General features: G+C 48.7%; 1 protein-coding gene across 1 annotated transcript in view; it reads right to left on the reverse strand.

The window, feature by feature from the left end:
* NPAS2 (neuronal PAS domain protein 2) overlaps window positions 1-22,488 on the reverse strand; it is a 188,267-nt gene that overhangs the window by 24,453 nt on the left and 141,326 nt on the right. Inside the window, exons 8-12 of the mRNA XM_011969592.1 lie at window positions 9,677-9,795; window positions 8,915-8,997; window positions 8,023-8,129; window positions 5,682-5,829; window positions 3,063-3,147 (exon numbers count right to left, since the gene is read on the reverse strand). Of these exons, the coding sequence (XP_011824982.1) occupies window positions 3,063-3,147; window positions 5,682-5,829; window positions 8,023-8,129; window positions 8,915-8,997; window positions 9,677-9,795 (542 nt within the window). The remainder of the gene's footprint in view (window positions 1-3,062; window positions 3,148-5,681; window positions 5,830-8,022; window positions 8,130-8,914; window positions 8,998-9,676; window positions 9,796-22,488) is intronic.

Below are 22,488 nucleotides of genomic sequence, written 5' to 3' on the forward strand. Positions count from 1 at the left end.
TCGAGACCAGCCTGGCTAACATGGTGAAACACCGTCTTTACTAAAAATACAAAAATTAGCTGGATGTGGTGGCGGGCGCCTGTAATCCCAGCTACTTGGGAGGCTGAGGCAGGAGAACAGCTTGAACTTTGGAGACAGAGGTTGCAGTGAGCTGAGATCATGCCACTGCACTCCAGCCTGGGCACCTGGGCAACATAGTGAGACAAGGTCTAAAAAAATAATAATAAACAAAACAAAGGTTGGGATAATTTTTAAGCTAAAGAAGAAAACAAAACAGTGGCTACCCTCCTGGGCCGCATTCCTACCCAGTCTTAGAAGAATGGGAACTGCCAGCATCTCTGGGCTACGTCAACGGGCTGGTCTGTGTCCCACGGCCTTGGGTATGAAATCCCATGCGTGCGTCTGTGTGGCTGTTTTGTCTTTTGTGTCACGGCTGCAGTGGGGGTGGACGCTGTGCGCCTACAGTAGGGCTGAAGTGACTGACATGTGACCTACGGGCCTTTGTGCAAAACAGAAATACCAGATGTGGCTGGATGTGCTGAGGTAAATGACAATTTGGGGACCTTGCTGCTTGGTTACAGTTTCCCTTTGACCAGGCTCCTTAGAGCGGGGTCCCTGGACCACGGCTCTTTGTGAATTATGTGTTCCTAGTCAGCAGAGAAGTCGGTCCAGAAAGTGAGAATAAGCACGGAGGAACTTGGATGCCCATTTGACATCTCTGCACATCACATCCACACACAGGAATCTGCATTTTACAAATGCACTGGACAGTGACAGCAAAGCTATAAAAACCAAACTGGTTCAACATCACAGATAGTTTGGGAGCTCTGGTGGGAGCTTTTACTTTAAAGGGATTTCTTAACCCAGTGCCCAAGATTGTGTTTGTATTTTTATTATTATTTTCTTTGAGACCGAGTCTCACTCTGTTGCCCAGGCTAGAGTGCAGTGGCGCAATCTTGACTTACTGCAACCTCTGCCTCCAGGGTTCAAGTGATTCTCCAGCCTCAGCCTCCTGAATAGCTGGGATTACAGGTGCGTGCCACCACGCCCAGCTACTTTTTGTATTTTTAGTGGAGACGGGGTTTCTCCATGTTGGTCAGGCTGGTCTCGAACTCCTGACCTTGTGATCTCCCCGCCTCAGCCTCCCAATGTGCTGGGATTACAGGCATGAGCCACCGCGCCCGGTGATTGTGTTTGTATCTTTACATATGCACATTTTGATGAGAAGACATTCTTTCACAGGGCTCCAGGACTCCCCAAGGATCAGAAACCTCAATGATAAATTTCTGACTGGATGATACACACTACGCCTGTTCTTCAGCCATGATGTATGGTGTGTCTAACATCTGCCTATTAGCAGCCGAGTTCCCTTCTATGACATGATACATAATGTATAGTGTGACAGGGCTGGGTAATAAACACTTCCATAAACAATGTCAGCTGCGTCCTATCAGCGCGCTGGTGATGAATCGCCATGGAACACGCCACCACACGACACAGCAGCCGGGGAGGCTCTGCCAAGGCACCCACTGCTCTCTGATCTTGAAAGGTGATTTCGCCTTCCTCCCAACTTGGCCCTTCAGGAGTAAGAGATGCTTCTGTTGGACCACAGACAGCCTGCAAGGCTGGACCACTGCTGTGGCACCGGCCTCTGGCCCAAGGCTCTGGATTTGGGGTCACTGGGCACCCTGGAAGTTGAGCTTCACCAGTTCTAAGAGGTACTCCCCTCTCCAGCACTCACATTTGAACACTTCTGAAATTAAGACGTGTCCTTCCCTTGATGAAAAGAAACTCTTGTTTCAGAGATTGGTTGGCAGCAATTTTTCTCTTAGTGGGAGAAAAAAATCACGTGGAGGCCAGGCACGGTGGCTCACGCCTGCAATCCCAGCCCTGTGGGAAGCTGAGGCGGGAAGATCACTTGAGGTCAGGAGTTCGAGACCAGCCTGGCCAACACAGTGAAACCCTGTCTCTATGAAAGACACAAAAATTAGCCGGGTGTGGTGGCGGGCACCTGTAATCCCGGCTACTTGGGAGACTAAAGCATGAGAACTGCTTGATCCAGGAGGTGGAGGTTGCAGTGAGCCGAGATCCAGACTGCGCCACTGCGCTCCAGCTGGGGCAACAAAGCGAGACTTTGTCTCAAAAAAAAAAAGAAAAAAAAAGAAACATTCATGTGGATCTTCCAGCTGACAGCTTCCTTAACTTTGATGAAATACAACACTCCCTCCCTTTCTTGCTTTTTTTCCTTTTCTCCCAACATTTATGTCTGCTTTAAGAATGGACTCTGAGGAACAGGGCTCTGGTCTACTTGCAGATGGTCCCCAAGGTTCCCAGGAGCTGTGGACCAGGAGCAGGGACAAGGAGACGTCTGGCTAGGCAGAGGGGAGCAGAGGGCTCAGTGTGGAAGGAAGGACGGAAGGGGCTCTGTGGAGGGAATGCCTTTCTAAAGCAGGGCTCCCTGACCCCGAGCTGGCTCCAGCATGATGTTCACCAAGAGCCCTGAACACAGAAATAGAAAGCATAGGTGACGGGGGGATGGTGTGCGAGGGCAGCCTCCCCATAGGGTGCCTGCATCCTGGAGAGGGTGTCTGGGTCCTGGAAGCGGTGCCTGGGTCCTGGAGGCAGTGCCATGGCCCTCAAGCAAAGGAAGACCAGGGACTCTGGAATTCCTCCACAACCCAGCGGGGGAGGGAGAAACTCCCCCGTGTCTTATCTGTGGAGGAAATGCCGAGTGGACTCATTGGAGCCATGCTTGTAAGGCTGGAAAGTCGCCGAGCCATGCTTTGAGTCCAGGGGCTGTGTGTAACCCAGCTCTGCAGGCTCTTTTTTTTTTTTTTTGAGCTAGAGTCTTACTCTGTCATCCAGGCTGGAGTATGGTGGCACAATCATAGCTCACCACAGCCTCCATGTGATGGCCTCAAGGGATCCTCCTACCTCAGCCTCCTGCATAGCTTGGATGTGTCCTTCCATTGATGAAAATAAGCCCTTGTTTCAGAGACTGGTTGGCTGCATTTTCTTCCTAGCCAGCCTTGGCTGTATCCGTCTAGCGGGGATGGCCATACCTTTAGTGCTGAGGAGTGGAGGGCCTCGGATGGCGGGTCTTCCAGAGCCAGCTCCTGCCTCCTTTCCACCCGGACGTCTGCATAACTGCACAGAAAATTAAGAGACCACGGTGGAGATGGGGCATTCCAGGACGGGACGACACCCCCTGAACAGACTGCAAGGTACATCGAGGTTCTCTGGGTAACCCTTGCCCCCCACAACAGTCAACACAGAGGAGCCTGGCCTGCGACTTGTTGGAAGGAATGAACGTCGTTCTCTGCCTTAAATTCCACCTGAGTGACTTACAATATGACGTTCAAAATCTTTTTATTTCCAGGATGTCTTTATTCCCCTCTCATTTACTATTCTTTTTACTTCCCTGAAATCTCCAATTGTAATTGTCTTTAAAAAACCCATTTTCGTCTATGGGATAAGCTTCTGCCTTTAAATAATTAGAAGCCTTTCTTAAAACCTGCTCAGTCTGGACCGTGCATATGGAAGAGTGACACAAAACTTTTTTAGTAGTTACATTTCTCAGAAAGTTTCCTCTCAAACAAACGCAGGAATAGCCAAATCCAGACCGTAGATGAGCCCACAGGCCCACTTTTCAGGAGTGTGGGTAAATCCACTCAACACAGTGATGCCTAAGTGATCCCGCGGTGCCTCTGCCCTGGGTGTGGAGACCCCGGGGTAAGAGGCCTTGGGAAGTGACGTGGCTCCTGGGCCTCCGGAATGCCTGCCACCTGATTCATTCACTCTGTTCTCTCCCTCCTTTCTCTGAGAGTTTCTTCCAAGGATTTGAGAGGTGGAGGATGGAGAAGAAGAGCTGGTAGAGGGCACAGCCTAAAGAGCGAGGGGTCAGAGCTGCCCAGCCTTCCCTGGGGGTAGGGGGCCCTCGGGCAGAGGACCAGGCTGGGTGGCAACAGGCGGCTGCCGTGGAGTCAGACACCACTGCTGCTGCACGCCCAGTGGCGGGCTGGGAATCCAAGATCAAGTCCCTGAGCGAGGGCACAAAGTGTGGTCAAGTGGGATCAGGGTCATTGGCTGCTGAACACTAGTGTTTCTCCCCTCTTCTGCATGTTAAGGAAGAATGCCTGGTTTGGTGACCTGATGTATGTATGGGGTGTGTGTGTGTATGTGTGTGTGTGCATAGTGTCTGTTACATATATAGAGTCATGTGCTTATGGGACATTAGTGGTTCCCAAAGACTGGAACGCCGTGTTTTTACTGTACCTTTTCTGTGTTCAGATGCATTCAGATGCACACTTACACCTGTGCTATGACTACCTGTAGTGTTCAGCACAATAGCATGCTGTACAGGCGTGTAGCCTAGGAACAATGCACTATACGGTATAGCCAAGGTACCACATCATCTAGTGTGTCCAGTACACTCTATGATGTTTGCATGATGACAAAATCACCTAATGACACATTTCTCGAAACATCCATTATCAAGCAGCAAGTGACTTGTATAAGAAATGCATATGAAATTTAAAGTAGGTTTTTCTAATTTTATGGAATATTATGCAGCTATAAAAAAGAATGAGTTCATGTCCTTTGCAGGGACATGGATGAAGCTGGAAGCCATCATCCTCAGCAAACTAACACAGGAACAGAAAACCAAACACCACATGTTCTCACTCATAAGTGGGAGTTGAACAATGAGAACACATGGACACAGGGAGGGGAACATCACACACCAGGGCCTGTGGGCGGTGGGGGTGGTAGGGGACAAAGGGAGGGAGAGCATTACGACAAATACCTAATGCTTGTGGGGTTTAAAACCTAAATGATGGGTTGACAGGTGCGGCGAACCACCAAAGCACATGCATACCTGTGTAACAAACCTGCACGTTCTGTACGTGAATCCTAGAACTTAAAGTTTAAAAAAAAAAAAAAAAAGGCATGCTGTCCTTCCAACTTTTCTTTCTTTGCCCTTCTCCAGGGCTTTTCTGGAGGCCAGCTTAAAACTAATTTACGTTCTTAAAATTTCTGTAGTGGGGGAGAGGACCATTTTCCCCTTCATCCTTGGGAGCAAAGACCCACAAAGGCGGCGTCTATGAAACCCTGGCCACGCTGCGTCTCTTTGAAGTCCCGCTCACCCGCCCTGGGTGGAGGGCTCCCTGAGGCCAGCGGGGACCTCCCAGGAACCTGCGCCCACTGGCAGCCAGGCTGTTTTCCCAACACTGCCTCAGTTGCCAGCAGGGGTTTTTAAAGCATTAAAAATAAAGGGGAATATGTGTTTGAGTTATTTAGAGGTAAAATTTAAATTTTCTACTCAAAGCAGGAACAAGGGAAGGCTGTGGGTTGGATGGAGATGGGAAAATATGTAAGTAGGTCAGTGAAGCAGTCACTTACTAAGTAATATCCTGGCAGCCTGCGAGAGTCCATGAGGCGTTCAAAGGGGCCTGACTGAGAGCTTGAAAGGCGTCTCAGCCCTGGGAGGGCAGAGCCAGTGGTGCCCGGAAGCGAGCTGAGCCCTGGGAATTGTGCTGTTAACAGCAGGGGATGGCCTGGGCTTGATCCTCGAAATGGAGAACACCTGAGTGACTGCTGATCTGACTCGGCCATCAGGGGCCACCCTGTACCCCGCCGAGGTGTGGCAAGGACGCAGCCGCACCCCTGCCCGTGCACGGTACCTGACCACCGAGTGTGTGCACACGATGAACTCGGGCTTGGAGTTCCACTGGTGGTAGGTGATGTAGTAGTGAGTCTGCAGCCAAATCCACTGCTGACCTTTGGTCAGAAACCGGTAGCAACACGACTTCCCTTTGCCAAACTGCATCACTGTGAGTAGAAAGTGGATTCTGCATATAACCAATGTTAATATAAAAGTGATCCTTTCCCCCGGAGTTACTGTTAAGATCAGCTTTCAAAAGGACGGCACCAAACATGGCTCGTTTCCCCGGTTGCCCTGTATTTTAAGTAACTATCAGGATCGTGGTACACTGTCATGAATTCTGAAACAGTAGAAGAGTGATCCATATACTTTCCCAAATGCTCAGAAGCTTAAAGAGATCCTCAAATAAGGGCAGATGCAGACGGATTTTCAAACTGCAGGTTTAATGAAACAGAGGCCCAGGTTTGCCTGCTGCTCATCTTCCCACTGCAGGCAGAGCTGTCTTTGGAGCTGCAGGAGCCCAGGGGAGAGCATCCAGAATTGGCCCGAAAACAGACCTGCCAGCCAGCAACCTCTGGACGGACTCTGTGGCTGTCAGTCAGCAGTTCATGCTCAGCTGACACGGTTCTCAAATAAAGAGTCGAGGACAGATGCCTCCACCCCAGGCTTCCTCCTTCCCCAGAGCCGCTTGGAGCCCCCCATCGTGATGTCTGCGGGTGGCTCCTCTAGAGGTGTCCGGAGCAGAATGGAGGCTGACGGTGTATCAAGCCTGGGCAGGGCAGAAAGATGGACTATGGATTCAAGGAAGAAGAATGATTTGGGTTTTACTGCCATAGTGCCTGGAATTTAGCACCTCTTTAGGTAAATGGTTAAGAGAAATCTCAACTAGGAAACTAACGCTACAGAAGGGCACTGCCTTGGAGAATGTGACTATCTGAAGAGGAGAGAAGCCCAGCAGATTGAGGGCGTGGCCTCCACAGAGCAAGGACCTCTTGCCCAAGCCACTGAGAAGCCTTTCAAATGCTGAATGTCATTCTTCACTTGGGGACCTGGTTAAAATAGACACCCTGATTGAGTAGGCCTGATTCTACAAGTGTGACATCCTTCCCATGATGCCTATGCAGTGTGGTCCTAGACCACACTCTTGAGGAGCAACGAGTTACAGTTTTAATGATTAGCTTTAAATTCTAACAGCCGATCCAGATGGAACTCAAGCCTATTCTTCCTTCCCTCTCCACAGAAGAGAAAGTTCTGGCCAGACACGGTGGCTCACGCCTGTAATCCAAGCATTTTGGGAGGCCGAGGTGAGCAGATCACTTGAAGTCAGGAGTTTGAGACCAGCCTGACCAACATGGTGAAACCCTATCTCTACTAAAAATACAAAAAATTAGCTGGGCGTGGTGGCATGTGCCTGTAATCCCAACTACTCCGGAGGCTGAGGCGGGAGAATCGCTTGAACCCGGGAGGCGAAGCTTGCAGTGAGCTGAGATTGCACCACTGTACTCCAGCCTGAGTGACAGAGCGAGAATCTGTCTCAAAAAAAAAGTTCTCATGGGTACTACAGGTGAGGCATCTTTTAAAGCACAATGTTAGTGGTCAATTCATGCATCAGGATCAACAGGTCAGTGTTCCTGTTTAAAGTTAAGAGTTGGCACTGAAAATACAGCTTTAAGTGGTTCATTCTTGAAGCCACTTGCTAAGTGAGAACTTGGACAAGCTTGTAATTCTCACTCGCCCACATCATAAGTCCCATCTCCCATATATTTGCTAATGTGTTCCCCTCTTCTGTGGCTAAGAGCCTTCCCTGAACCCCAGCTGTGAGGGTCCTCTTGAGTCTCCCAATATGCTGTGTGCATCCCCTTCAGTGCACCAACCACATCCCACAAAGTCACCCATGGCTGGCTTTCCCAGCAGACCTGCCCTGTGGGACAGCAAGTAGGTACTGATTGCCCCCATCTGCCGGGCTACTCAGTATCCGGCCTACGGAGCAATACATATCTGCTGATGAAAGAACAGTTATGAGAACCCGGTATTTTATCTCTGAAATGCATCACTTAAAAAAAAGTCCCTGCATCACCTTAGTTTCTTAATTAGGGTTAAACAGGGCGCCTGTCTGGATGATAGTGGGAAGGTGCTAGGGTTTGGGGCCAAGTGAATTCCAGGTGAAAACCTGACATGGGGGTAGATGCAGATAAGGGGCCTCCACCATACCCCCAGATCATCTCAGAGAAAACCAAGTTCCCCACCTTAAAAAGAAACCAGGTAATGAGCAGAGACATCTGGAGTCCCAGAGCCCTGCTGCCGGGCCTCAGTGGAGTGAACACAAGTCCCCCATGCCTGGGCTGGGCAGTGGTACTCACGGTGCTGGTGGCACCTGGCCAGGAGCTCCAGGTCATCGATGTGGTAGTAGTCATAGCCTGAGGTTCCCAGCACTTCAAAAGGCAGGTATCCTATGATTGGAGGGGCTCTGCACAAGGACAAGGAGGACTTGTCACAGGGAGGAGATACACTGCAGGACTCACCCTGGTGGCCATGCCTGTCCATACTGATCAACATGGAGGTCTCATTTCTCAAGAACGAGGGGAGAAACATAACTCTGCAATGGTCAAAACCAGAGAGGCTGTGTTTTCCAAGGGGCTCAGCTTTTTTTTTGGCCTATCGATACTCCTTTCCCTTGGCATAACTTGGCCCAGATAACAATAAGCTTTATCACTTCTGGGTAGTTAAAAACAGCTACAGATTGGATCAGCCCAACACCAAAGTGTAATATAAAATTAAAGGGTGGGGAGGGGCGATTTGGAGTTCTTCAACTGCAAATAATGTTACAAAAGAAAAAGTAAATATTGGGCTCAAGGATCAAAGGAGGTTGGAAAAAACGAGATGAGAGATTTCTCTCACACTTGCTGCTGCCTTCCTGGGAGCTGGAAAGGGCCCCAAGGGAGGATCATCCCAAAGATGGCCCAGGGCTGAGGCATCAGACCCGAATACAGAACATATTCATGACAGGGCAAGGATCATCCCAAAGATGGCCCGGGGCTGAGGCATCAGACCCGAATACAGAACATATTCACGAAGGGGCAGATGCAGCTGGAGAGCATCCACCCACCCTTGGCAGGGACGACTGTTCCTAGCGCCAGAGAGTCCTTCTCCTTCAATGGACCAGGGCCGACTCTTCTCTCCCAAGGAGAGCCTGGCTCACGCAAACAAGACTTGAGAAGGGCCCAACCCAAATATGTTTTTCTTTTCTCAAACCTGTGATCCAGAAATAAAAATTTCCATTCCAAGCTATGCCTTGAAGTGAATTCCTCTAAAGGTTCGTCAACTATGCACATTTCCTGTATTGGAAGCAGAAAAAAAAAAAAAAAAAAAAGTTGCTTGGGTGCCAGATGCTCACCCTAGGTTTGTTCAAGAGGAACGCATGGTGGGTAACAGAAGTTAAAATCGTTTTGAGCAAGTCTCCAAGTCGTGTTGGACTGAAACTCATCATCTGTAGCTAATTTCGGTATTAGCTGATACTAAATTTATTTCACAAGCTGGGGAAAAATACCTAGGAGCCAAAATGTCACACCATCCCTTCCCATTATCGAGAAGTGTGGCAAACATGTGGAAAATGGCTTTTCATCGGAATCTGAATTACTCATTTAACTCGAGTCATGCCATCGATGTTGAAGCAATCACAGATGAGAAAAGGCAGACAAACCCCCAACGCTCTGACACTCGGTTCTCACCCAGGCCTGCCCCGGATGGTCTCAACGCCGGCGTGAAAGGTGGGAAGACGTACGGTTATCAAACAGCAGAACAGCAAGTGACACTGCCTTCACACAGAACCATTTGCAGGAAACGGGGCAGGGGAAAGGGCGTGTGTGCAGGCACAGAAGCCAGACACTTCGATTTTCAAAGCCAGTGACAACTTCCCTGCAATGTATTCCCTCCCCAAAGACCATTAATTACATACAACAAAATGTGAGTCAATCATAACAGCTCTGCACAATGAACCGCCTCTCAGATACTTGCCTTTAAGAATTGTGGTGTTGCCAGGCGAACGGTGGCAATGAAGCAAACCTCCTTTCCTAGTGGCACCCGGCAAGGTCTTGAAAGGGTGTTGTCAAAACCGTTACAGGAGGGGCTAGGCACTGGGGGGTTGGGAAGAAGAGGACACATAGGTTAGCCCTGTCTAGTGACATCAGCCAATTCCTAGCTGGCACTTAACCGTAAGCCAAGCGCTGCCCCCAGGGTTTATGTAGAGCATATTAACTCATTTCATTCTTACAACAACTGGACGAGGTAGGTCATACTATTATTCCCATTGCAAAATGAGGAAACTGAGGCACAGAAGGAAGTAACTGGTGCAAGGCCAAAAAGTTTGCTGGAGCTGGGATTTGAGCCCATGCCGGTCACCAGCACTCAGCACTGCCTCTCACTTCCACTAGCCCTACGGCTTATGATGCTGGGAAAAATAGTCTACAAAATGAGAAGAGAGGCCGGGCACAGTGGCTTACGCCTGTAATCCCAGCACTTTGGGAGGCCGAGGAGGGAAGATCACTTGAGGCCAGAAGTTCGAGACCACCATGGGCAACAAGGTGAAACCCCCATTGCTACTAAAAAAAAAAAAACAAACAAAAACCCAAAAATTAGCTGGGCATGGTGGTGTGTGCCTGTAATCCCAACTACTTGGGAGGCATGAGAATCACTTGAACCTGGGACGCGGCGGTTGCAGTGAGCCAAGATCGCACCACTGCACTCCAGCCTGGGTGACAGAGTAAGACTCTGTCTGCAAACAAAACAAACAAACAAACGAGAAGACAGCCTCATTCTGCAGTAACGGTGTGAATACTCCAGTCAGTGTTTTAAGGTGAATTCCATAATCAGTGTTCCTGATACTGATGGTCCCAGGCAAAGTAGGGGTGTCTCAGCATCACTGACACCCCCTTCCCACCCCTGTCTTGGCTGGCACACCTGGGGTTCAAGGGCCTCTGTCCTGAAACTCCCCCTTGGGAGCCCAGGCTGATACAGGGGTTGGGGCTGGGCCACTGAGGAGACGAGGCTCAGGATTTAGGGTCATCCCCAGAGGAACATAACGCCTACAACGAAACTTGCTAGTTTCCTAGCATGGCCCAGGTGACAAAATCTGCTCTCACGCATCTTCTTTCGTCTTCTCACACATCTGGGAGGGCATTACTGTCCTAGGCCCAGAAAGGTTCTATAATTAACCATAGGCACTCAGAAACAACAGCAGGGATGCCATCAAGGTTTTGGGCTCTAGGCCCAGGGTTCTAACAGGGCAGAGGGGGGATGGTTCGAGGCCCACACCCATGGGCGCCCATCATGACGACAGCCCACACCTCCAGTAGCCTCGGCAGAGTCTTCTGGGTGTGACTCGGTCCCTGCCTCCAGGGCAACTGTGGAGAACCAACTGACCTTCTAGGCCAGAGAAAAAGTTAGCTACTTTCAGATGGAGTTTTCCAGGTGGGATAAAGAACCCTGTTAAATAGGAGAAAAGCCGATTTACTACGTATGTGGAATTCTGAAAGTTGGCCACGCGTGGGGTCCCCACCCCGGGCACCGCTGCCTGGGCCCTAAACAGGTCAGCTAATTCAGAAACTCTGGGGTAAAGCCCAGGCACCGGCCTTCTCAAAGGCTCTGCAGGTTCGCCAGCGTGCAGCCAGGCTGAGGATCCCCCGGGCTGATAATCCGTGCTGCGTTTTTCACAATTATATCCCGCACATTCTGAACTGAAATATCATGATGTTCTCCAAGTTAACGAGGAACATATCGAGCATCAGAAAGCTAAATCATCATAAAATGAAATCTGCAAGATTTTCTTTGGATTTTAGCTTTCCAATCACTTTTTAAAATATATATATATATATATTTATAGGTTTCTAAAAGATTCTATAATGTGGTCTTCTCTCCACTAACATGAATAAATTCATTTTACCAAACATATTCTCTGAATTCATTCACATAAATACTAATGTTTCCAAACATGAATATAAAATGGGCAAAATAAAAAGCAGTGGTCTCCGGAGAGCTTACATCTGTCACAAGTTGGCTTAGGCTATTGCAAATGAATTTGTAACATGAGCCAATAAACTTATCAAAGGGAAGGAAAACAATTCCACATAAGGGACGGGTCTACAGATGTGAACATCTGCATAATTGAAAAAAAGAGAGACATTTAAAAACTTCCCAGATGTGAAATCTTCTCTCTGCTTGAATCTAAGAGATGTTACCCAGCCAGATAATGACTAATAAAATTCTGACTCTTTCAGAATACCAAGACCTTCCAAACAAACTTCTGAGGACCTCCCAGGAATTTCAGAGAAGGCCTCCCCCTTAATCTATCTCTAAACCATGCAACTTCTTTGTACGATCCTTTCAGCTGTTACATTTCTGTGCTCTGTCAGAAATGCCTTCCCCCGATTCACTGTGAGGAGGAGAAGGGGACAGAAAAGTATTGTGAAGTGGGAAAGGACTGCCCCAAGACATCCTAGCCCTGGTTCCTTCTTCAAGGGCAGCAGCGACCTGGCCCATGGACATCAGGTGGATGTATCACAGAGCTTACTGTCGCCCTGGCTGCTCCCCAGTGCAGTTTTATCTGCTCTTTTACAGCATCTAAGTCTTTCAAGATAAAAATGCACCCCTAAAAGGGAAGTTTCATTATTGCTTGTAGCCTGCATTGGATGAGCTAGATATTTTACAGATGTCCAGAACGGAACAACTTCTCTCTTCAAGATGCCTTTTCCACCAAAAAACTTAAAAAACTGAGGGCATGATCAAGAGTGATAATACATCCAGGATGAATGTTTTAATATAGGCCAAGCAAGAAACCTTGGGGAAAACTAAGGCAAAGAAGATCCTTTGAACTTTTTGCCAGTTGCATTGGAAATAACTTTTCCCCGCACCATGAGTCTTCTCGCGTATTCTGGAGGCAACACAAGCGCAAACTGCTCCCCGGGACTTCATAGTCATATTCAGCACTTAGAGCAACTTCTCTGGCGCTTTGAATCCCAAGGTACTTTAAAGACATTAATTAATGATTCAATTAGTTGTTTCAATCTAAGTAACAGAAAGAATCTATCTAATTACAACTGCCTTCCTGAGACTCTCAGAAGGATTAACCACTCACTGCAGGACCGGCCCTGTTTTCTCAGCTCTCTGACCACTCACAATACACAGAAAAGCAACTCATTCTTGCCACATTTTCCCCGCTAGGGTCGCCTTACTCAAAACTGACCTTACTCTTGCCAAAAGCTAAATATCTAGCCTTCCCCATGGCGGGAACTGGGGCTCCTTCTCTGTCTCCACCTCTGAGCAGGTGTCCTGCGCGCAAGTGCTCAACATGTGTTTATCAGATGAATCTCCCATGAGATGGCCTGGCTCATCTCCAAACCCTAGCTTAAGGTCCAGTTTGGGAAGACGCCATCTCATCCTTGCCAGCAACTAGCACACAGGCCTTGGGACCCCAAGGTGGCTTCCCTTCTGCAGTGTGACCCACCTTGGTGCTGCTGGTGGCCTGTCTACTCTGCCAGGTGTAGGAGGTGCCCGTAGCACGTGGCCTGGGTTCCACTGGCAGGCAGGTGAGCTCACTGCCCGACTGATACATTAACACTGGTCAGCAGGAGGCCGGGTCAGGGAAACTGCTGCAAATCAGCACATGGCAATCACCACTCTGTGATGGAAAACACAGCAGGTGCGTGGCGTGGGCTTCTACTTGTGGAGACGCAGTGCTAGCTTGCTTTTTCAGACAGAGTCTTGCTCTGTGCCCCAGGCCTGTGCCACCATGCCGGGCTAATTTTTGTATTTTTAGTAGAGACGCGGTTTCACCATGTTGGCCAGGCTGGTCTCGAACTCCTGACCTCAGGTGATCCACCTGCCTTAGCCTCCCAAGTGCTGGGATTACAGGCGTGAGCCACCGCACCTGGCCTCGTGCTTTCTTGATGGTCCTCCTATTAAAACAGTCCACAGGTTATCATGTCCTGAAACTTTCATTACACTCTCTTAACTTCAGAGACCCTGAAAAAGTTTTGTCTTGGGCTGGTATTCTTGGGATTCCAAAACCAGGAGAGTCCCAGGGACTCAGAATGAGTCATGTCTGCCTCATTTGGAAGCACCCAAAGTTGGCTTCCAACTCTGATGACAAAGGTGAGCTCCCAAATCAGCATGATGAGGAGGAAAAGATGACTACGAGGGCAGGAAGATCTCAGGTGGCAGAGAACTTTTTTCAGAAGGGCTCAGGAAGGAGCAAGGAAGACGCAGAAATGGTAATAGCATTAGTTAACAGCAAGGGAATAGAAAGAGCTGGAGAGAGATGTCTGGCTCTGTTCCACTGAGTTACCAGCTCAGTCATCAGCACAATTAAGTATTCTCATCGGAGATGACCTGCTTATGATAAATTAGTTGCAATGGCTGGAGGAAAACATACTAATAGTCCACAAGGAAGTGACAAATAGCTTTCTCGGCACTTCTCGAAACAAATGCAAAACAAGGCTGACAGGTGTCTGGGAAGAGACGAAACTATCAGTGATGAGGTTTCGCTCCAGGAAGAATACAGTTGTTAAGTCCCAATCGTGATAAACATCCAAAACATTCAGGCTATGGCTTCGGAACGCTGAGGGGAAAATAACTTTCTGCACATTCATGAGAAATCATCTCCCACTAATTAAGCACTATGTCCAGACTCTTATTTTCTCTTCAGTGGGCTTGACCCAATGTGTTCTGAATAGCCAGGTGACTAGGTTCTTAGGAGAGCAGCGTGATAATCCTGCTCACTTCTTGGCAGGGGCACTGCCTACCTTACCCAGGGCACCTTTGATCCTTTCCTTTCTTTCAGTTCTGTTTTGCATAGAGAAGAGCAATGTTGGAGAAAAGGCAGCAGACACAAGAGAGAGCTGGGGCTTTGCAATTCTTTTTTTGAGACAGGGTCTACCTCTTTTGCCTGGGCAGGAATGCAGTGGTGCAATCTAGGCTCACTGCAACCTGGACCTCCTGGGCTCAAGTGATCCTCCCACCTCAGCCTCCTGAGTAGCTGGGACCACAGGTGTGAGCCATCATGCCTGGTTAATTTTTTTTTTTTTTTTAAGAGACAGGGTTTCACCATCTTGCCCAGGCTGGTCTCAAACTCCTGAGCTCCCATTATCTGCCCACCTAGCCTCTCAAAAGTGCTGGGATTACAGGAGTGAGCCACCGTGCCTGGCCTGGCTTTGCAATTTGCTGGATTAAAAAATGACTCTAAAGGGAAACTACATGTCTTACTCAAATATTTCTTCATCCCCCCCCGCAATTATTAATGAAAATGAGTATTTTTAGGGGCCAGAAGGGTGTGATGGTGTTGAGAAATATCCACTAGATGGTTGGTGTGGATGCGCCAAATTATCTGTATGTTCGGGAAAGCGAACTTTCGTTGTCCCTGTCTTCCGAGTGGATCTCTCACGCACATTTTTATCATGATTATGGGACAACTTGTATGAACGGTGCCCCCACTCCCAGACTGAAACGAGCAGAAAGCCTGCCCATTCCTCACTGTTCCATTTTAGTATGAAGCCTAGGTGTCTGTGTGGGATGATGCCCTCGGGGCACAATTTTTTTCATGGTGATTTTAACTCCTCTGCCATCTCTCTGGCATCACTGACCCCCGCAGGGGAAGGACGGCCTGATTCTTTGCTGGGTGGAGGGGACACTCTGCTTCCCACTCTTCGGGTCCTGAGTAGATGAGACACTCCTTCCACGAAGCCGTCCACACTCGCGTCTCCATTCCCAGTGAGGTCTGGCGTGCCTGCGCTTTGTTCTCTTTACTGAGGCATCTCAATTAAGCTCAGCAAGGAAAAAATTCAAACCATCCCAAAGCCATAAAATGAGGCAACCTCCAGAAATCCCACGGAACATACAAAATCGAGTGTTGTAAGCTGCAAAGCCTCCACTTCTGCCAGTATTTCAAATCTGGTTGTGCGGTTAGAGGCGAGTAGGTAAAACGAGGGCAGGAAAACTTTTATACTCTGGTGTGTGGTTTCTGGAAAGCCCAGAGTGGAATGTTTGCCGAGGGTGACCTATTTGGAACCACACCAGCAACTTTTGAAATGCTGCTTTCTGGATTTGTCAGACGCACATCTACATCCAAGTCTGGAGGAGGAGCAAAAAGGCTCAGAGAAAGGACTGCCTTCTTCTTGCATGAAGTTACCTTTCAGGATCTGGAAGCCTGCACATTAGGACCCCGGAAAGCAAAGACCTTTCCCCATGTCTTTGAAAATCACCCGTCCAGTTTCTTTCCACTAAGAGTGGTCAGGTGGGGCTACAGGACCTGGGTGCCTAGGGTTTGAGAAAGGAGACACTATTTTGCTGGCGAAGCAAGAGACGGAATGGTGTATTTGTCTGAAAGCATCTCTCTTTTGTTGTTGTTGTTGTTATTGTTTAAAATATCTGTTACAAGCAAACATAGCCCTAAATAAAATCATCTCGTTAAGCTCTATTCTGGAAACAGTCGATGAGAGGAAGACAAGGGCTGCTCCTACCAGTGGTCCATGCCAGTGCTGCTGGCTGGCCAGGTCCAGCGTGGGCTTTTCATGGGAAGAGAACGGGACACGGGGTTACACATCCCAGCTCAGAGTCCTCCAAGAAGCTTTGCGCAGACTGGGTTCGAAACTGTCCTCAAGTGAAACTCTTCTAAAAAAGACTACTTTCTCGTCCCGTTTCCTGACACATATTTCTTCACACTTATTAAAAATCTAGGTTAAAGATGTGAAGTCCTGTCTTCCCTCCCCTGCCCCCAGAACATCTGTGGCGAATGATGAAGTCCTAAGGAGTGACCACAATGTGCAAACATTGAAGTAGGGGAAAATTCCACTTGGCTGAAGGACCTGAGCAATGGCTGGTGTGTTTACACTGCCAAAGTGAATGAGGGCAGAGGAGAGGGGGGCATCCTCCACTGGGGAATCTGGACATGTTCCGTTGAAGAGTGTAATGTCACCTCGTTCACCAGAGCAAACAGGCTTTGTTCCTCCCTTCCCCTCAAATTCCTACAAACTCACCCCCTTAACGTTGTGTACAGAGCCTGACAAACTCTGTACACAACGGGTAGCCATGTGGGCGAGCAGACAACCAGATGGGATCTTCGTCTGTGTGCTTCAAGGCTCACCCAGAGCCCTCTCCGGCTCAGCCTCACCCTCTCTCCTCGCCCTGGAACCTACACATCTCTCTTTGGTTTGGGGCCTGAGGCTTCCTGTTGATGTGATTTTTGAGTGGTGGCCCAGGGACTCTCTCAGCCTTGGGCCAACTCAGTTGATCAGAGGAGCAAGAAAAGAGTGTTAGCCATGGAATACTATACAGCCATGAAAAGAATGAAAATATGTCCTTTGCGGCAACATGGATACAGCTAGAGGCCATTATCCTAAGTGAATTAACACAGGAACAGAAAACAAAATACCACATGCACTCACAAGTGGGAGCTAAATATTGAATACACGTGGACATAAAGATGGGAACAGTGGACGCTGGGGGCTGCTAGAGGCTGGAGGGAGGAGGGGAGGAGGGAAGGAGGGGGTGAAGGCTGAGGGGCTGCCTACTAGGTGCTGTGCTCACTGCTCAGGTGACAGGATTATCGGTACTGCAAACCTCAGCGTCAGGCAGGGTTCCCATGTGACAGACCTGCACATGTACCCCCTGAATCTAAAATAAAAGTGAAGCTGGGTGCGTGGCTCATGCCTGTAATCCCAGCACTTTTAGAGGCCAAGGCGGGAGGATTGCTTGGGCTTAGAAGTTTGAGACCCGCCTGAGCAACACAGTGAGACCTCATCTCTACAATAAATAAAAGAATTAGCCGGGTGTTACAGCATGCGCCTATGGTTCCGGCTACTCGGGGGGCTGAGGTGGGAGAATCTCTTGAGCCCAGGAGGTGGTGGCTGCAGCGAACCATGATGGCGCTACTGTACTCTAGTCTGTGTGACAGAGTGAGACCCTGTCTCAAAAAAAAAAAAAAAAGGCTGAAAATATTTTCAAAAGAGAGACAGGATGTCAAGAGCATGTGGCGGGCAGTCCTGGGTTGGGACATCAGGTAAGGGGGCTACTGGCCTCCAAACACCCAGGCAGCTGAGTTGAGATGGGGGCTTGAAGGTGGTGGCAGGCACAGAGTGGGGAGTGCACAGAGCCCACAGGTGAACGTCCCCAGCCACACACGGCTGCTTCAGAGGCCCTCAGTGTGGACAAATCACAAGGCACCAGAATTGACACACTCCAGTTTACCCAGCGCGTACCCACCTGTGTTCAGTCTCCACTTTGGATTTAAGGCCGAAGAAGTGGCTGCAGCTCTTCTGCCTGTGAGTACCCTCTATCCCCAGAACGCACAGTGGAGCTGGTCGAGGAGACAGCTCTGTGAGCTCCTAGGGAAGCTCTCTAAGTCTCCAGTCTGGTCTGAACCCTGCTCTGCTCTCCACCAGCTGTGTCCCGGGGCCAAGATCAAGCCTCACTTTAGGTCAACCTATTTTTACCCGCTGCTTATTTAGGTGCTGGGTAAGGACTATGCTAGGCCCAGGAAGCGGGCACAGTGAGTAAGGGTTGCTGTCCTTCCCATTCCATTATTTACGCATAGATATAAAAAGGACAGGCATCAAATAAGAATGTACCACGTAACACTCCACCAACTAAACTGCTCTGCAGAAATGCTGAGACTTTTCATGGTCATGGACCAAGGTGGGTTTCCTAAATAGTTCATTAAGGTGTGAGCAAGTGTCCTATAAAAAATACAACAGCTAGGACGAGGCGGGTGGATCAACTGAGGTCAGGAGTTTGAGACCAGCCTGGCCCACATGACGAAACCCCGTCTCTACTAAAAATACAAAAATTAGCCAGGCATCGTGGCACATGCCTGTGATTCCAGCTACTTGGGATGCTGAGGCAGGAGAATCGCTTGAACTCTGGAGGCAGAGGTTCCAGTGAGCCGAGATCGCGCCACTGCACTCCAGCCTGGGTGACACAGTGAGACTCCGTCTCCAAAAAAAACCAAACCAAACCAAAACAAACCAAAGAAGAAAAATCTTCTACACATATTACATATTAATATTACATATTATTTTTTCAACTTTTGCCACACCTGGGAACTTGGAGCTTGGATAAGTTGTATGGGGAAGCTTGTGTAATAGCTATGTTTTCTAGTTTCTTTTTCTTTTTTTTGAAACACAGTTTTACTGTGTCACCTAGGATGGAGTGCAGTGGCACAATCTCTGCTCACTGCCACCTCCACCTCCCAGGCTCAAGCAATTCTTATGCCTCAGCCTCCTGAGTAGCTGGAATTACAGGTGTGTGCCACCATACTCAGCTAATTTTTGGATTATTAGTAGAGACACAGTTTTGCCATGTTGGCCAGGCTGGTCTCAAACTCCTGACCTCAGGCAATCTGCCTGCCTCTGCCTCCCAAAGTGCCGAGATTACAGGTGTGAACCACCGCACCTGGCCCACACTTTCTGGTTTCTGTATTTGATGCTTTGACATCTGGGGCCTTGCTGGTGCTGGAGGGACTACCTCTCCCAGGGTTAGCTAATTCCTAGGGAGGACAAAAATCACCTTCCAGGTACCTTTCATATGCAAAAAAACCCACCTAGAACCCACACCCCAACCAGGTCCTTCAGGCTCTCATGTTCTGAGCCCTGTCCCCTGCCTTAACCAACCCCACAGGCATCAGATAATTAGGGACAGCTCCTCCCTCCCAGAGCCCACTAAACTTATTCAAACTCACCAGTGCTAAGCCTGCCCACCCTCTCTCACCCATTCTTCCTCTTGGAAGGTACAGTAAAGGTTCCCTCGGCCTCCTGACCAACCCCGGTGCTTCTCTGTGTGGCCCTGCATGGTGGGCCGTGTGTGCCTCCTGTTCCCAGGGACCCGAGAGCATGAACCCTTCCCTTCACGACAGTCATTTCCATGACTGTGTGTCTTCGTGTTTCATTAAAACACATCTCGGGTGCCCTTCACACCGCCTGGCATGTGGGTGCAGGGCATCTGACATGCATAGGCACAGGCATCATAAGCATCGTGGACCAGCAGAATGCCAGGAGGCTAGAGCAGGCCTGTGTCTGTGTGTTTCATTCCAACACAGATGTGTGAAAGGGAGCAGGCACTGGGCTCTGGGTTAGAGGGTCTGGGTGTGAATGTGGGCCCCTGACTTCCCACCCACACATCATAGATGCAACCCTTCTACATGTGCATTTCCTCCTCTGTAAAGATGGGATGATGCCATAAACTACCTCAAAAGGCTGTGGCGAGGATTACATGATCAATGCAAAGCCTGAGCTCTGGGCCGGGTGCTTAGAAAGCATTCCTAGGGTAAGCTGTTTTTGTTACCTCGTTGTTCAATGTTTATGTAGAAGTAAACCTATGAAGTCAAATTTGAGTTCTTATTGTAAAGCATATCTCATAAGTCATGGTGGTTAAATATTGGCAATTTCACAGGGTGCTTTTTTTTTTTTTTTTTGGGATGGAGTTTCACTCTGTCATCCAGGCTGGAGTGCAGTGGCACGATCTCGGCTCACTATAACCTCCGCCTCCTGGGTTCAAGCCATTCTCCTGCCTCAGCCTCCTGAGTAGCTGGGATTACAGGTGCCTGCCACTATGCCCAGCTAATTTTTGTATTTTCAGTAGAGACGGGGTTTCGCCATGTTGGCCAGGCTGGTCTCGAACTCCTGACCTCAGGTGATCCACCCGCCTTGGCCTCCCAAAGTGCTGGGATTACAGGCGTGAGCCACTGCATCTGGCCTTTATAGGGTTTAATCTGAGAAATTCATTTGTCTCTGACAATTTTTGCTATCTATTTTAATCCCAGTTAGAATGATATTTCATGTACTCCACAGTTACACGGGGAACTCTTGTCTCAAGAAAGCCCCTTGAACGCTAGTTTGTAGAACAGGCTCTGAAAAGCCACTCTGCACTCTTGCTATCAAATTTTCCACATTCAGTGCTGTGTGTTTATAGCAGTAATAGTTTCCACAAAAAAAAAAAAAAAAAAAAAAAAAAACCAAAAAACCTCACACATAATTTCCACACATTCTTTCAGGCAAACAAACACTATCTCAACCCACAGTGAAAGCAGAGTCTTGCTAGTTAAAAAAAAAAAAAAAGCCCCAGGTATTCAGAATGAAGCCTGCCTATTTCCTTGAAATCCTCCAAGATGTGGTAAATGACGGGATGCTTCAAAGGGATATTTGGCAGCATCTTAATGAGATCGCGGAAATGTAAATTCACAAAGGATACAACTGCTGCTCACCAGTCAATCACAAGCTGGTTTTCTATTTTCTTTTTTTTTGTTTTGTTTTTCTTTTTTTTTGAGACAGAGTTTTACTCATGTTGCCCAGCCAGAGTGCAAATGGCGCGATCTCGGCTCACTGCAACCTCCGCCTCCCAGGTTCAAGCAATTCTCCTGCCTCAGCCTCCCGAGTAGCTGTGATTATAGGCACCCGCCACCATGCCCGGCTAACTTTGTATTTTTAGTCAAGACGGGGTTTCTCCATGTTGGTCAGGCTGGTCTTGAACTCCCGACCTCAGGTGATCTGCCCGAAGTGTGTGCACTGTTGCCATGGGGCAAGAAGGAGCAGCATCCTATGATTCCCACAGTCTTGGTGCCCTGAGGGCCAGGGTGCCTTTGCCCTTTGCCCTCTGTGCACGTGGCCATTGGGGTATGTTGCCATCGCAGTAGCTGCCATTATGGCCAAAGCACACCAGTTTTTAAAAATTGTGGTAAAACACATATAAAGTTTACCATCGTAACCATTTGTAAGTGTACAGTTCAGTAGGGCTAAGTACATTCGCATTGCTGTGCAACCATCCCCACCATCCACCTCAAGGACTCCCTTCATCTTGCAAAACTGAAACTCTGTCCCCATGTAGCAATTCCCATGTCCCCCTCCCTCCAGCCCCTGGCGCCCACCATTTCTGTCTCTCTGAATTTGGCTATGGTTCCTCATATAAGTAAAATCATACAAGATTTGTCCTTTGGTGGTTGGCTTATTTCACTCAGCATAATGTCGGAGTTCTTCCATGTTGCAAAATGTCAGAATTTCCTTTCTTTCTAAGGCTGAGTAATATTCCAGTGCATGTATATACCGCACTTTCTTCATCCATTCGTCCACTGATGGACACGTGCGTTGCTTCCACCTTTTAGCTATTGTGAATAACGCTGCTAAGAACACAGGTGTGCACATATCTCCTCAAGTCTCTGTCTTCCCTTCTTTTGCGTACATACCCATATGTAGAATTGCTGGATCATATGCTAGTTCTATGTTGAATCTTTTGAGGAACCAGCACACACATGTAAAGCAAATTCCAAATCACTGTTTACATTAACTCAATGATAAAGTTGTCTGGGAGGAACGCCACTGCATTCTCTACAGAATGGCACTGGTATCACACTAGGGCAGTGCTTTTCAAAGTCCATGGCCCCTGGAAGCAGAACCCCACCCAGAGCACTCCCCAACTGCACATTCCTGGGCCCTACCCTCCGATCTCCTGAGCTAGACTCTTCAGGGCAAAGGCTGAGGATCTGCCTCTTAACAAGTTGCCTCACCCAAAGAACCACTGCACCAGGGTTAGTATGATGCTGGGTTCTCTACAAGGGTGCCTCTTAGGTCAGTTTCTTTAACTGAGTAGCCCAGCGAGCTTCCATTGACTCCTTTGTGTGGTTCATTAAACATTCATTTCAGCCGGGCGCGGTGGCGCAAGCCTGTAATCCCAGCACTTTGGGAGGCCGAGACAGGCGGATCATGAGGTCAGGAGATCGAGACCATCCTGGCTAACACGGTGAAATCCCGTCTCTACTAAAAAAATACAAAAAACTAGCCGGGCGAGGTGGC

The sequence above is a fragment of the Mandrillus leucophaeus genome, unplaced genomic scaffold (genome assembly GCF_000951045.1).
Source record: "Mandrillus leucophaeus isolate KB7577 unplaced genomic scaffold, Mleu.le_1.0 Scaffold9, whole genome shotgun sequence".
Taxonomy (NCBI): Eukaryota; Metazoa; Chordata; class Mammalia; order Primates; family Cercopithecidae; genus Mandrillus; species Mandrillus leucophaeus.